General features: G+C 42.4%; 2 protein-coding genes across 2 annotated transcripts; one reads left to right on the forward strand and one right to left on the reverse strand.

The window, feature by feature from the left end:
* Positions 1-99: 99 nt before the first annotated feature.
* On the reverse strand, positions 100-6,348 carry slc24a5 (solute carrier family 24 member 5). The gene is made up of 9 exons (XM_070829972.1): positions 6,115-6,348; positions 5,508-5,687; positions 4,832-4,915; positions 4,457-4,560; positions 4,205-4,305; positions 2,972-3,255; positions 2,615-2,821; positions 1,006-1,107; positions 100-922 (listed from the first exon to the last, which is right to left on the reverse strand). Exons 1-9 carry the CDS (start codon positions 6,275-6,277, stop codon positions 600-602), a joined length of 1,548 nt encoding a protein of 515 aa, XP_070686073.1. The 5' UTR covers positions 6,278-6,348; the 3' UTR covers positions 100-599.
* Positions 6,349-12,261: 5,913 nt separating this feature from the next.
* On the forward strand, positions 12,262-14,025 carry LOC139206398 (RING finger protein 148-like). Its single transcript, XM_070836258.1, has one exon. The coding sequence runs from the start codon at positions 12,568-12,570 to the stop codon at positions 13,651-13,653; it is 1,086 nt and encodes a 361-aa protein (XP_070692359.1). The 5' UTR covers positions 12,262-12,567; the 3' UTR covers positions 13,654-14,025.
* Positions 14,026-14,241: the final 216 nt, after the last annotated feature.

Consider the following 14,241-nt stretch of genomic DNA (forward strand, 5'->3'; position numbering starts at 1 on the left):
TAGGATAGTCACTTTTAAATATATTGACATTGTTACAAATAAGTATAGACCAATGACTGAAGTCCATGTCAGCTTTACAGTTGGCTGTAAACACAGCCGATAAAGCTCAATTCTAATTTTACTCTGTAGGTAATCGAGGACACGTGGAATTTTTTTTGTTTTTACTATTTGTGGGTCTTTCCACTGTCTGTTTGCAGGGCCATAAAGCTTATCTGAGCCTCTTTTTGTCTTGACTCACCCACCAACTTAAAAATGAGGACAAGGCCAAATGAGTTTAGTTGACACCTTTTTATTACTTGACTGACTTGTCAGTTCTGGAGTTCTTTGAACTCAGCAGTTGCTCCTTTGATGGCACAGTTTGTGTCTGTGGGCTTTGAGTAAGACAGAAGACTAGTGCCGCATATTACAAATAGAGGTCATCCTCCTCGTGTTGTGTCCAGCACACCTCATCCATGTCACAATATTTTTAAAGAATGTGAGTGGGCTTGTGATTCCTTGCCTTGACATTTGAAGATTAATCAGCTTAACCATTTTGTTGTGCTTTTGGACTGTTGTTAGAGTCTCCGAAATTATGGCTTCAGTCCTGAGAAGGTCAGATTTCAGTCACTGCACAGTCTTACGGGGTTATTCCCAATAATACCCAGCTCGTAGAGGATGGACAGAGTGGCAAAGAGGATGTAACAGATCAGAGAAACGATTCCCAATTTCCAGTCCAGCTTCCATCCGTTAACATGAACGGCTACAAAGAGGAAGACGATGGAAAGGAGGAGCGTGGAGGAAATGAAGACCAGTCCAGTGCTGTTGACCTCGACGGGGTTGTCTCTGTCCACAAAGGCGGTCTTGATGAACCAGGGCAGACCCAGGCACAGCATGTCGAAGACATTAGAGCCCACAATGTTGGACATGGCCATGTCAGCTTTCCCTGATGAGCAGAGAAAAAAGACTTACATGTTGGATTTAAGTCTCTATCTTAGATTTATGTTTATATATCACACTGACGTTTACCTTCTCTGGCCACCATCACACTGGCCACAGTGTCAGGTATACTGGTCCCAGCAGCAAGCAAAGTGAGTCCCATAACTGTATCAGGGATCCCGAGGGTCTCGCCTGTGTGAATAAAACACAGACTCAAAATCAGAGTCCCGTTACTCCAACAAAGCCGAGCTACAGAGAGAACATCAGCTGATCTTAAGCGCAGGGCTGGAGCCAGGATTTTAGCAACACTGAGGTCATGAGACCAAGTTCCCCCAGCTGAGCCCCACCCCCCTTAGAGCATTACACTAACATCACTCTGGGAAATACTTTAAGCATTTAAAAAAAATATTCATTTCCTAATCATTTATTCTTATGTACTGTGAATGATTTCTCCAAAATGGTGCTGCATCTGAAGGAGACTACTTGAAGGGATAGTTGGGATCATTTGAAGTGGAGTTGTGTCAGATACATTTGACCTTGTAGAACACAGGAGCTGCTAGTCAGCCGTTAGTCAGCCGCTGCCTGTTTTTGTGGGGTGTTTTGAATGATGACTTCACTGATTTAGGTAGTGGTAGCACAGCAAACTGTTCTGTGGGGTAAAATTAGTCTGGTGATTTTGAAGCGAACGAAGAGAAAGAGAGAATGGCTTTAGTTCCCTGTTGGAAAGGCCTGTCTGACGAATGGAAAGCAGTAACAATATTCTAAATATAACATGCACTTAAACTGATACTGATTACACAATTTTCTGCTGCTGTGTCTATGCTGGGACTCCTTCCTGTTCCTCCAAACTGGGGACATGCTGACCACAATCTACTATGAGTAATACAGTAACTATGGATAAGTACCTCCTACATTCCTACTTCAAAAAATCCAAACTATTCCTTTAAGTCTGAGTGAAGGCCATTGTGGGAACACTTCTTTTCAGTTAGTCTTAAGCTGCGCTGGCACCCAAATATTAACCACTTATTAACCAGCCGGTAAGATAAATCATTACCATCCTGCCTGGAGCTCTCTGAGTGTGTGTGTGACGCCTGAGTTGCACAGAGCAGAGCCACAGGGGAGCGTTCGCAATCACATTCTGTATGTTTCACTTGTACCTGCTTGGTCTCATGCCTTCCCTTTCATAACACTGAACTCCATGTGAGCCTATCTGACGACTACAGGATAATAATCTCATTATACTTCAGTATGCCTACTACCGTCACATGATGAAGCTGCCCTTTTTGCCTGATCCTAGGTTAGTTTACATCTCTTTTGTAGATGGGGTGGGGGGTGGGGGGTAAAAGTTTGTTCTTGGACCTGTGTCTGTGGGGAGTTCTGTATGTGCACGCAGAGCGCACATGACCGTGTTTCCTTCAGGGGAGAAGCAGGCTGTAATCCTGCTGTGGCTGTGCAGGCACATGGCTCACTGGAGCTACAATAACCCTCCCACAACTTTCCAGGACAATGGCATCTCAGGAATTAGCCAGCAGACCGACATGTGATTCTACTCTGCGAATGAGACATATTTTTCTCACAAGTTTTACACACTTGTGATTCACAAATGGCTCCATGAGAGATTTACACCTGCAACTACACTGAAAATATAAGCGAATGAGCAGATTTTACACAGAATGCAAAGTTAACACCATGATCTCACCAACAACGGTGACCATCCACACCAGCAAGTATGTGAAACCTGCGATCCAGACAGCCGACATGAAGAAGGTTATCACGAACCACTGCCTCCAGAACCTTCTCCTGCAGTCAGGGATGGTCAGGAAGAGCAAAGTGATGACGGGCAGAGACAGCACCCAGAGGATCCGTTTCAGGTCGCTCTCCGGCACGGAAAACACACTTTTACGTTCTGCCGGGGAGCAAACAGACAAACACGATAATGTGTGGGTTTGTATCACATCATCAGGGATCAAACAAGAAAGCGACTACCTCCATGTGGATCTGCCATGTTGAATTATAAAGAAACAACGTACTTGAGACGGCAAAAGGTGCGTTTTACCTTCCGGGATCTCATTGAGGCCGTGCAGGCTGAGGGACAGGTGTGAGTATCCGGAGTCATCCTGGAAGATCCCACTGTCTGTTCTGGAGCGACTGTGGACTCGCAGACTGGTGTCATCGTTCCAGCCTATCAGAGGACGTGTCTCCGTCTTCTCGCCGGGTCCTTTACCCAGACAGGTGCAGCAAGGGCTCACCTTCCTCAGGAAAAACTCACTGATGCGAAGGTCGAAGCACAGGACCACGATGTAGACGGCGTACACCAGCAGCAGACAGGCAGCATCATACCTGTGAACATAAAACACAGTCTGAGCATCAGGATTCATTCTTGACCTTTGGGGACGTACAGAAATGGCAAATACTCTAAATGTGAGGTCCACACACCATGTGTCATCACGCAACCTAAGCGCAGGACCTTGGTCATGTGACAACATCTGAGAACATCTGCTGAAGAAGGCTGTGAAATACTGTTGAAAGCTCTGGCAATATCTAATCAAGTGGTTGCTTTGAGAAGATTTTTCCACAGAAAACAAAGTGTATAAATCACCTCAAAAATGTTTTATGTCTAATTAGATTTTTTAAATCTATCTTAAATGACAAAAATCTGTGAATTTATGAGATTCTTGTAGAGGCTGTTGCTGAATTATGTTTGTTTTAAAATTTGAAATATGCCTCTCGTTCGTGTCCCTCTTGGTGTTGTTAGCTTGCTTCTGTTATTTGGTCTCTTTGTCACACCAGCAAGCTTTTATTTGCCATGTTTTGGTTGCTTTTCATTACCATTTGGCTCCAGCTCTTTCTTTTACTTTACAACTAAAAATGTAGTTCAGCACTTAAACAACTCCTTATCTTGATCATAACAAAGCTGCACTCCTTGTCTTTGTCACCTACTGTGCCTTACTGCGCTATCATGAAAGTACACAGTGAAATCTTTCCTTCTTTCTATTACTGCTTTTGCTGTGTTTATGACGCTATATTGTAGGATGCAGGAGTCATTTATTGCTCTGTACTGTCAGTGTAATAAACATCAGTGAGTCACAGTGCTGAACTACACGGTTGTTTTGTGATCTGTTTTCATTTGTTGCTCTCAGTGTCACAAGATGCAATTAACAGCTGTATCTGACTTTGTCTTTTACAGCCACCTTACATGTAGGTGTTGTGCAGTCTGAAGATCATGTACTGTAATCATAACCCGATGTTAATTCAGAGCGCACACACACACACACACACACACACTCACCAGTACACCTTGTTATCAGAGATGATGGCGATAACAGCAGCTACACTGATGCCATATGCCAGGCAGTCCCGGAACAGTGGCCAACAGGTGAGACGACCTGCCTGATAAGGGAAACACAAACACATGGTTTACAGCTTATTCAACACAATTTACACGACGATTCTTCCGCTCTGAGCCAGTTAAGGAATTGCTCTTGTGTTCATGTAGCTGATGTTTGGCTAATCTGAATATTGTGATTGTATCAGAATGTACCATAGAGGCCAAGAGTCCACATGCAGCGCAGATTCCTAGCAGGTTGTAGACTGCTGATCCCACAATGGTGCTGACCCCGATGTCTCCCTTTGTCACAAACACGCCTAACACACATAAAGAGCGCATATTAGCTCAGAGGACAGGGACAATGTAGAAGCATTGATGAAGAAGAGGAGGAAATGCCTGGAGAGTAAATAAAGCACTGAGAGGAAAAAAAATTGTCCTGATCAAAGGCCACAGCCCCTCTTTGTTCCCATATGGTGGCAAAGTCACAGTTCATCAGGCTGGGAGGGGACACTGTGACAGTGATGATGATGCTGGTGTCATCGCCAAACAGGGCTGCTAATAATTATTCTCATACTAATGCATGATTACCCAGAAAGGCTGTGACCAGTTCAGGTGCAGAACTCCCAGCTGCCATAAATGTGGCTCCTGCTACATCCTGAGACAGTCCCAGACCTGAGAGAGATCCAAGGAATAACCAGAAATACATGAAAAGTTACATGGTTTATTCAAAGTAATAGAAACCCCTGAAGATATGCAGTCCAACTGAACAACACCACAAACTACAACCTTATAAATCACCATCAGTGATAACTGAAGCCTGATAAATGTAACATTTATTGTGGGGCAATGTCTAATGTTTGTAATTACATTTTATTGTACAGATATGCTATTTATAGTCATTATTTGTAAGTGATAACATACTTATTGCCTGTAAGTTTAGTGTACAGCAACATTTCTGATAACAGTTCAGAAATGTTGCTGGTTTCACTTATACTTTGCCGCTTTTCTCTGTGTTGTATCATCTTAAACTCAATATATTTGATTTTTGACATGAGCTTGAAGCCCAAGTTGGGTGAAATGTTTGTGCAACTGATGAGAGAGGTACACACATCACCTCATGTCATCACCTCAAGCAAAGGTTGAAACGCTGAGAGAAAACACCACAACTACACCCTGGTAAAAGTTACTTTCATTCATTAAAATCCAACTTAAAAAAAACAGTTCCGTTGTAGCCCACACATAAAAGGGATTACATGTCACTTACGTTCACTGATCACTTCTAAGGATGGCAGGAAATAATCGTCGCAGACTATTGCCACAGCCAGTAACATGTAGAAAATAAGCATGAAATAAATGACGAGTCCTCCATCCTTCCTCTCTTGCACCGTGAAGAAGCCCTCAGGAAACTCAGAGGACTGTGGTGAGATGCACTCTGTGTCATTCTCTGAAACACACACACACACACACACACTCATCATTGACTAAATCTGTCCCCCCAAACAACCAGCCTGCTGCTGCAGATTGGTGGAGCAAACACTGTCACAGTTGCTGAGCCACAATTGATTACTCTCACTCAGTAAAACACAAAAATGAGCCGTGACATTTATAATGACACTTTTAACATATTAGGATAATAAAACAAACATATCTCGGAATAATGCAGGAGATTTAAAATACTATAAAATACCACTACTATTACTACTAGAGCAACAATAATTATTATTATAAACTTTATTTATACAGCACATTTCATTAATAAAATGCAGTTTAAAGGGCTTTACAAAAATTAATAAATTCAATAATACAGCTATAAAACTAAAAGACACAAAATAAGCATAAATAACATATAATTTCACATATGTTTTTCTTACCAAGAGCACGACGCACCCTGGCTGGGTGGCTTTCCTGAGCTGTTTTTGCTGTAAATGACACAAGCTGGACCGTGCAATACAAAAATATTACAAATCCTAGAAAATAAGGTATAAAATCTCTTCTTTTCTTTTTCTGCAGAGCTGCGACCTTATTCGTGGCCATTTAAGTCGATGAAGTGAAATTAGCAATTATTCCAAGGAGTCATATGTGTCTTTACTCTAACAAGCTTGCAAAGATTAAAAGTGAACTGAAGCTGCTTGAAGGCGCTGCATCTAACACTACACTACGACTACGAGCTGCAAAGAGAGAGATTATTGGGGGGAGAAGGCATCTTTTAAGGCCTGGCGCTACCAAGAATGGGGGGGGATCACGAGTTGCGAGTCATTCCAGTCGACTTGAACACACTCCAGCCTGAGGCGCATCAGGGGTAAACGCAACATAAAACCAACTGAACACACCTCTATCACGTTTTAACACGTAGAAAATCTGTTTTTCTTTTCTTTTCTGGTAACAAAAACATAGCAGAATATTACATGTCTGTAAATAGTTAGAGTTTCTGCAGGTTAGAAAGCTTAACTTTTTAAAACTATGCTTTGATGCTTGAGCTTACTGGAGAGATAATAATGTGCTTTCATGTGCATCCGTGGCGTGTAAGGAGTTAGTAAAGGATGAAAAAAAAGTCTATACTTTTAGTAATTTTGGTGGCCTATACTTATTTTTTGTAGCAATACATAACATGTAGGTATAACATGTAATCTATAACATCTATAACAGTCTAGAGGTGACAGTAACTGTAGTTACAGTGTATGGATATTCAAACTATAAGTTAGAACCACTGATGTTAATAGACACCTATCAAGGCTGGGCCGGATTAACTATAAGGGCAACGGGACCATTGGTCAAGGGCCCAATACCTCTAAAGGGCCCAGGGCTAAAGGCAAAATACCTCCAGCAAAATATCTGGTCACATCTTGTTGAAGTTTACTTGTCCGCGGGGTGCCGCTTGTCTCACTACTGCGAACTCACGGACCCTCCGCTCATTGGTCAGCTCAAGTCACGTGACGCTAAAGTTTTACGTCACGCTTTAACGTCAAGTTTACGTTAACGCGGGTGACGTCGTCAACAATCACAAGAAGTTACAACAAACGGACAACTTTGGAGGGCAGCTAAGTGGGAGCGCCAATTAAATAAGGATAATGACTAAAAATATATGACGAAAATTTGTTTCTTTGCCTCTGTTAAGGCAGCTACTAGCACACGACATTTCGTCACCTGTCGAAACAGCTAACGTTAGCAGCCAGAGGAAGTGGACACCAGTTTATTGGTAGCTAACGCGGAGGAGGCTAGCGAAGTGACTCGGAGGGAGTCTGAACTTGAGTGTAGGACACGCTCTCTCACCTACGATTTTGTCTCCAAAACAGCCAAATTGTGCTAATGAAGTAGCAACTTTCTCACCATCGACTGGCTCAGTTTACTGCTAATCCTGCTAACTCCTGTCATCACAAAGGCATTATCAGCGAAACAACCACAGAGGATTTGTGATCTCCAAAAGAGTGCAGAACATTGACAAAACATGCCCTCTTTATTGCACAGGTCTCAAAACGTGCCCGACAGTGTGAGGCAGAACAACAGCACTGGAAACTGGCCTTCAGACACGTGGTCGCTGTCATTAAACTTTGGGGAGCAAGAGGACCATTCAAAGGAGACAGTGGACTGCTGGGGTCGATTCGCTGCAGGACAGATTTGAGAGTGCTTGACCTGATTGCAGAGTTTGGCCCCCTAGAGGTAAGCTTGCACACTTGTCTTGAACTGTGTGTGAAGAATTCATTTCTTTAATGGATGAGAAAACTAAGCAAGCAATCGCTGCGGAAATCAGGCCTGCCAAATATTTCTCTGTAGTCTTTGATTCATTCAGGTTTAGCACACGTGGACCAGCTCGCATTTGTTTTTCACTTTGTTATTGCAGAGAGCAGTGACATTGAGAGATTCATGGGTTTGAGTACATCCAAACTGCATATGTGATTTGAGTGGTGCGAGACTTGTGAATAGACTTATCAAACTATGGTGGGCAAAGTCAGGACAATGAGGACAATGCTAGCAACATGTCTGGCAAATACAAAAACTATGTGCTATCCGTTCGTTGAAACTTGAGTGTCAACAGCATTGATAACTGCTGTGAGGAGGTTGACTCTTTTTCTTGAACTGCTACAGCCTCTGTATACATTTAGCAGCGCCTCAACCCATTGCTGGAACACATTTAACCATAACGGCGACAATGACATTAGCCTCGCTCTAAAATCGCTTTGCAAAACTAGATGGAGTTGTAGAGCAGAGTTTGCAAAAGCTCTCATTTAGAATTACAAGGTGATTGGCCAAAATAGGCTCAGACTGTTGTGAGAAATCCCAAACCAACCGAGGTGCTGCTGCACTAATTTCTAAGCTTGATAAACTGGAGACGGTACTGACAATTTTGTGGGACCAGGTACTGAGTTGGTATAAAGGTCCCATATTATGGACAATGCAGTTTTTAATGTCTTTTAAACATAAATATGTGTCTCTAGTGTGCTCACATGCTGCCGATATCTGAGAAAACACTGTCCCCTCTCTGTTTCTCCTGCTCTATCTTTCAGTAAAATTGTGTGAAAATGCTCAGTTTAGATTTGGCTCACTGTATGATGTCACATGGGGATTTGTTGATTATGTGACCTCCTTCAGCCCTTCAGTAGGCTGACTGTCCCCGCCCACTGAAAACCTCCTGAAACGACCTTGCTGTCCTCCATTGTTCTTTCCTCACTAACACCAGCTTACAATGTGTGTGTTTTTTTTAACATTAAACCATGAAAACCTATTCTAGTAGGACCTCCAAATACAAGTATAAACTTGAGAATGAGCCAAATATGGAACCTTTTAATACAACAAGCAATCAGCCACAGGAAGGTGACCTGGATTTAGCCTGGATTTGGTCTTATGTGGTCATTGCACTCCTGTGTTGGCTCTCAGTGAGGCCAGTTTACAGAGCTCAAAGAAGAACGCTCTGTCAGCGCTGCACAAGTCTGCCAGTTTAATACTTAACATGTGAGAAAAAGGAGATTTGCACATGAGTTTGATCATGACAGCAAGGTAGCTCATACTGTCAGTAGTCTGAGATTTAAGGTTGAATCATGTCATTTTTGACAGGTTGAGCTCGTGTCTAAACGGATAGATGCCTACACAGATGTGTGTGAATTTGATGTTTCGTGGTGATTGTGATGTGTGTTAAAGAGCTGCTAAGCTGAGCTCCGCTTACCCGACAGATCGGGACAAATTCCTGGCAGATGAACGTATTCAGTTCATGCATTTTGTACAGAGTGAGACTTTGCCTGCACAGTTGCTGCAAGCTCTTGAATGTAATGGACTTAAGACAACATGCACTTTGAATGATTTTAACGTTGCCTGTGAGGGTGGGAGGTAATTTTCTGTTTTAAAATGAGTTAAAAGTGAGTTGAGGACCACAATGTCAAAGAGACAGCTTTCTGTACTCTCCCTCCTGGCTATTGAACATGAACTGGTTAGGGTTCTTTGAGGATATTGTAGTTCAGAAAGTCAAAAGAGAGTCCAGTGTAAGATCTCAATGTAAGATCAAATGCAGTCAAGCCAGAACATGATTGTACACTATCAGAAAATGTGGTCAGTTAAACGTGCTCTTACAACCCATCCTTCTCATTATTTAATGAGTAAAAATTGTGTATTTTGCCAGATTGATGCTGATAGGTTTTCAAGCATGTAAGGTAATTTATGAGTGAGTAACCTTGGCAAGACACAGTGGTGGATTTACTCGTATTTGTACTAAAAAAAAAAAATAATAATTCTATTATATTAAAATGCAATGATTGTAAAGATACATTTACTGTATGCAACTTTATGCTACTGTACTGGGACCTTTTAAAATCAACAAAGCCTGATTTGTTTCACATTTGATCAAAATTGATCATTAAAATGATGATCCTTGATTATTATGATATCAACAATGCGATTATTGTCCTAGGGGTGGGGGGAGGCACTTGAATAATGGTGCCTAGGGACACAGTGGAGTGTTAATATGGCCTTGCAAGTAGTTTAGGTGTGTGGGTGGGTGGGTGTGTGTGTGTGTGTGTGTGTGGGAGGGAGGGTGGGCTGGGCTGGGCAGAAGAGTTGTAGGACTTGCTTGGACATGCCCCAAGTTTTCCCTAAATCCACAAGCCAGCGAGGATGTGTGCAGACTTTGAGACACCCTCAGGAGCCATTAAACTGGTGGACAATCTGCCATCCCTGCAGACACAGACCTGCACAATCAGAGGCAAGTGTCTTTGTTTATGTTTTATGCACTCAACTCAAGACTGTGTGTACTGAAGTAAATAGCAGGTTGTCTGAATGCAAAACTTTGTGATCTGACATGAGATTGACAAATAATTAATGACTGCATTAGTAGGCCCAACATGTCAGCCTAATTATGCTGCACAGGCTTCTCTTGTTGTGATGGATGACTATGAGTCAAAACAGTGTTTTTTTTATTGTTAAATAATAGACAGCAGTGTGTGTGTCAATGGCGCCCCTGTGTGGTATAATTAGATGTTTTTTTCTTAAAACAGCTGTCATCTTTATCATGCAGTACATTTTGACATATTATCTGACTTATTATATATCAGATAGTTGTGACACTATGAAATAAATAATATAATATGTTAAAAAGTTTTATGACTTTGCTCAAATTCTTCTGCTTCTTTTCACCGTATGAGATTATATTACAGGACATTTTGTATTTATTTACAGCAGTATTTAGTTCAAGCTATTTAAAGTGTACCTTTATTTTACATTGGCTATGTCATTTCATAATATCGCTTTTCATAACAAACTGAACATTTGACATAGAAAAAATTGATATTTGAGTTGAAAATGTAACTGATTAATTTCCAATTCGTGGCTTTAATCCACGTTAGTCTATTCATAGCATTTATTTAATAACATATTTATTCATTTGATGGTGAACCTTTTAGATCTGCATAGGATGTGACCTCAGCTTTCTTTCATGGTATTCATTTATGTGGCTGCAATATGGATTACTACTGAAGCGACAAAACATTTGAACACATTTAAAAAAGAATATGTTAAAATCATCTGTATTCATGATATGCACTTGTATCAGGTTATATCATGTTTGGGCTGGATGCCCGAGAGACTCAGACAGCCCTCAGGTAGTGGAGCAGTTTGTTATTGTCTTTGACCAGAGCCTTATCCAACCAGTAGATGCCAGTGTTGGAACAGAAAGTCTTTGAGGGCTGACATTAATATGGCACAAAGTTTTTTTTTATGGAGAAAAAACAAAGCATTCTCTGTAGCTAATATATAATTAATTTATGAGTTTCACACTGTGCTTTACTCTTTGCTGTGTCTGGGTAATTATTCAAGTTTCAGGGTCATGGCAGCACTACTGTTCCTGCTATCAGAAACTGTGAGCTGCAGCCATATTAAGAATAAATACCAGGCTTTCTTTTATTTACTGTTTTTTGTTCCACTGAGATAAATGATTTAATAGCACATTCCACAGAGGCATGTGTATTGCAGTCGTGTGTGTGTTTGTGTTGGAGAAGTATGGTAAAATAGTGGCTTGGCAAGACACCTCTCCGTCTCAATTGTCATTGGAAGCCTCTTTGTGTCACTCCGTGCGTACGTGCGCTTTCACTTCTGTGTAAGAAGATACAATGGAAACTTGACAATGCCCCGTTCCATCTCAGTTGTCACTGGCACGCTAGCTGTGTGGAATAAAGTGCCTCCAAACAAAGGGGAAATCTTTATCACGCACAAATCCTGTGTAATATAAAGGATGTATTCATAATATTGTTGTTAAATTTGTGGTAACAGCAGACTGTGTTTGTCTTGTAGAGAGAATCAGCACAAAGTGAAGGAGTAATACTTGTCTGGTTGCTTTTCACAACAGTGATCTCAGTCAGAGAAATAGGGGAAGGAAGAAAAACCAGAGCAACTGGTCGAGCTGCTTTACTCATCATTACACAAGGAAAAGTCAGCAGCTTTTATTGGTTCCACGAGATCACCCTGTCCTATGTTCATGAAACTATCCTTATCATTTGCTTATCGCACCTTGCTTTCTCCTATGCTGTTCCTTGGCTCTGCAAACAGCACAGGTGTGTGTGTTTTGTGTACTTCGACTTGTTGAATACCAGCACCCTGCCCTCTGCGAGGAGTGCTCAGTGTTCAAGGTTCAGGAAGATAACGAGAGGTGAGTGGCTGACGCATAGCTCGTGTTGTGTTTCCAAAGGCTCATATCAGATTACGGCAGACAGCAGGTTGGGTGAAACTGTAGCTGTATTCAGATCGTGTGGCTCGAACAAACCAGGAACTGGGACTAACAAAGGAGTTTTAAAGAAGCTAAAGAAGCTAACAGAGGGCTTCCTGTTGTTTTTAAGAAGAGCGTTACCATGGGCAAGAAGACACAACACAGTCTGCTGCTTTTGCTGTGTTTGTCAGGGCTTGTTCACTGCTCAGCTGCCTTCGTGTTTTGGACAGCTGTGCTGGAAATAAGCTATGTTAACAGCAACAATGAGACTGTGGACAAATATTGTGAGTGCGGGGTGTATGGTCGCAACTCTCCCCTGAACAAAGCCTCAGGCACTGTTACGCTTCCCAAGGGAGACCCCAAAGGCTGTGGCCCGGATCCTGTCTACAACCGCAACTCCAGCTCACCACCTTGGATAGCCCTGGTTAAAAGGGGCAACTGTACCTTCAGTGAGAAGATCAATGCAGCCAAACGACAAGGAGCAGCTGGTGTGGTGGTGTATAATGTGGATGGCAGTGGCAACAGCACCACTCACATGGCACACTCGGATGCAGATGATATTGTGGCTATCATGGTTGGCAACACTCAGGGCATGGCAATCGTCAAGTTGGTGCAGAATGGGACTGATGTTCGGATGTATGTTGATGTAGGCAGCCCCCACGGGCCCTGGATGGACACCTACTGGCTTTACTTCCTGTCCATCGCCTTCTTCATTGTGACAGCGGCCTCGATCGCCTACTTTGTTTTCATCTCTGCAAATCGTATCTACAGTGTGAGCATGCTCAGGCGCAGCGAGAGGAGGCTGAAATCTGAGGCCAAAAAGGCGATCGGACGTCTACAAGTACGCACACTCAAGAAAAATGATGAGGAAACTGCTTCTGACTCCCACATGTGTGCCGTCTGTATCGAATCCTACAAGGCAGGCGAAGTGGTGACAGTGCTAACATGTGACCACATCTTCCATAAAGTCTGCATCGAGCCCTGGCTGCTGGAGAGGAGGACCTGCCCCATGTGTAAGTGCGACATCCTTAAGGCCCTGGGGGTCGAGGAAGAGCACAAAGACGACATTTCTACTGAAGCACCACCAGATGTCACTGTGATCACAGTGGCGGGGGGTGAAGCCATATACGAAGTCCCACTCACTGACCCAGCGAGCTCTGACCCAGAGAGACAGCATCGCTATGACAACAGGGCCTTCGAGGGAGACTCAGAAGCTGCGAGAGGATGAACAACGGCAATGGGAACAAAACAGCAACAAACCAGGACACAGTCAATTTCCCTGAATGAAACAGATATTTTTTTAGGATACATTGATCCAGCACAATGGAATCAAACTATGATATTCCAACAGAAGACACAATATTCATCTTGTAATGCAGGCATGTTAAAATACATTTAAATGTTAATGGACCTTGTGTAATCAACTTCGATGTCATTGCATTTGCTTTGTGTCAGGCTCGGTGAACGTGTGTGATTACTGGGTGTGTTCATAAAGTTGTGTTTTGATGGTTAGAATAGATTCTGGAGACTGAATAGTTGGGGAGTGTTGCAAGGGTCAAATTGCTGCTTTACATAGTGAACACACCAGTTCAACGCTGGTTAAGAGGAAATGGAGCAGAGCAGTCGACTGTTCGAAATTGGGGCCAAATTTCCTTTTTAACAGAAAGCTCGTCAGCTGACATTGTTCACGGTCCCTCACAAATGACCATCTTTTTAGATTTATTCACAGTTCAAATAATTTAAACAATCTGATTTTCTTTTTCAATCTTTTTAAAGTCAAGTATGTGTTTCCATTTTAATTGCCTGGTTGTCAGGT

This window comes from Pempheris klunzingeri, chromosome 1, assembly GCF_042242105.1.
Source record: "Pempheris klunzingeri isolate RE-2024b chromosome 1, fPemKlu1.hap1, whole genome shotgun sequence".
Classification (NCBI taxonomy): Eukaryota; Metazoa; Chordata; class Actinopteri; order Acropomatiformes; family Pempheridae; genus Pempheris; species Pempheris klunzingeri.

Excerpts from the sequence above, each read along its gene's own strand:
- slc24a5 (XM_070829972.1), bottom strand. The coding sequence starts at position 6,277 with ATGGCCACGAATAAGGTCGCAGCTCTGCAGAAAAAGAAAAGAAGAGAT. Across the intron at positions 5,688-6,114 it reads CAGGGTGCGTCGTGCTCTTG|AGAATGACACAGAGTGCATC; the intron begins GTAAGAAAAACA and ends TGTGTGTTTCAG. Across the intron at positions 3,256-4,204 it reads TCTGATAACAAGGTGTACTG|GTATGATGCTGCCTGTCTGC; the intron begins GTGAGTGTGTGT and ends TTATGTTCACAG.
- LOC139206398 (XM_070836258.1), top strand. The coding sequence starts at position 12,568 with ATGGGCAAGAAGACACAACACAGTCTGCTGCTTTTGCTGTGTTTGTCA.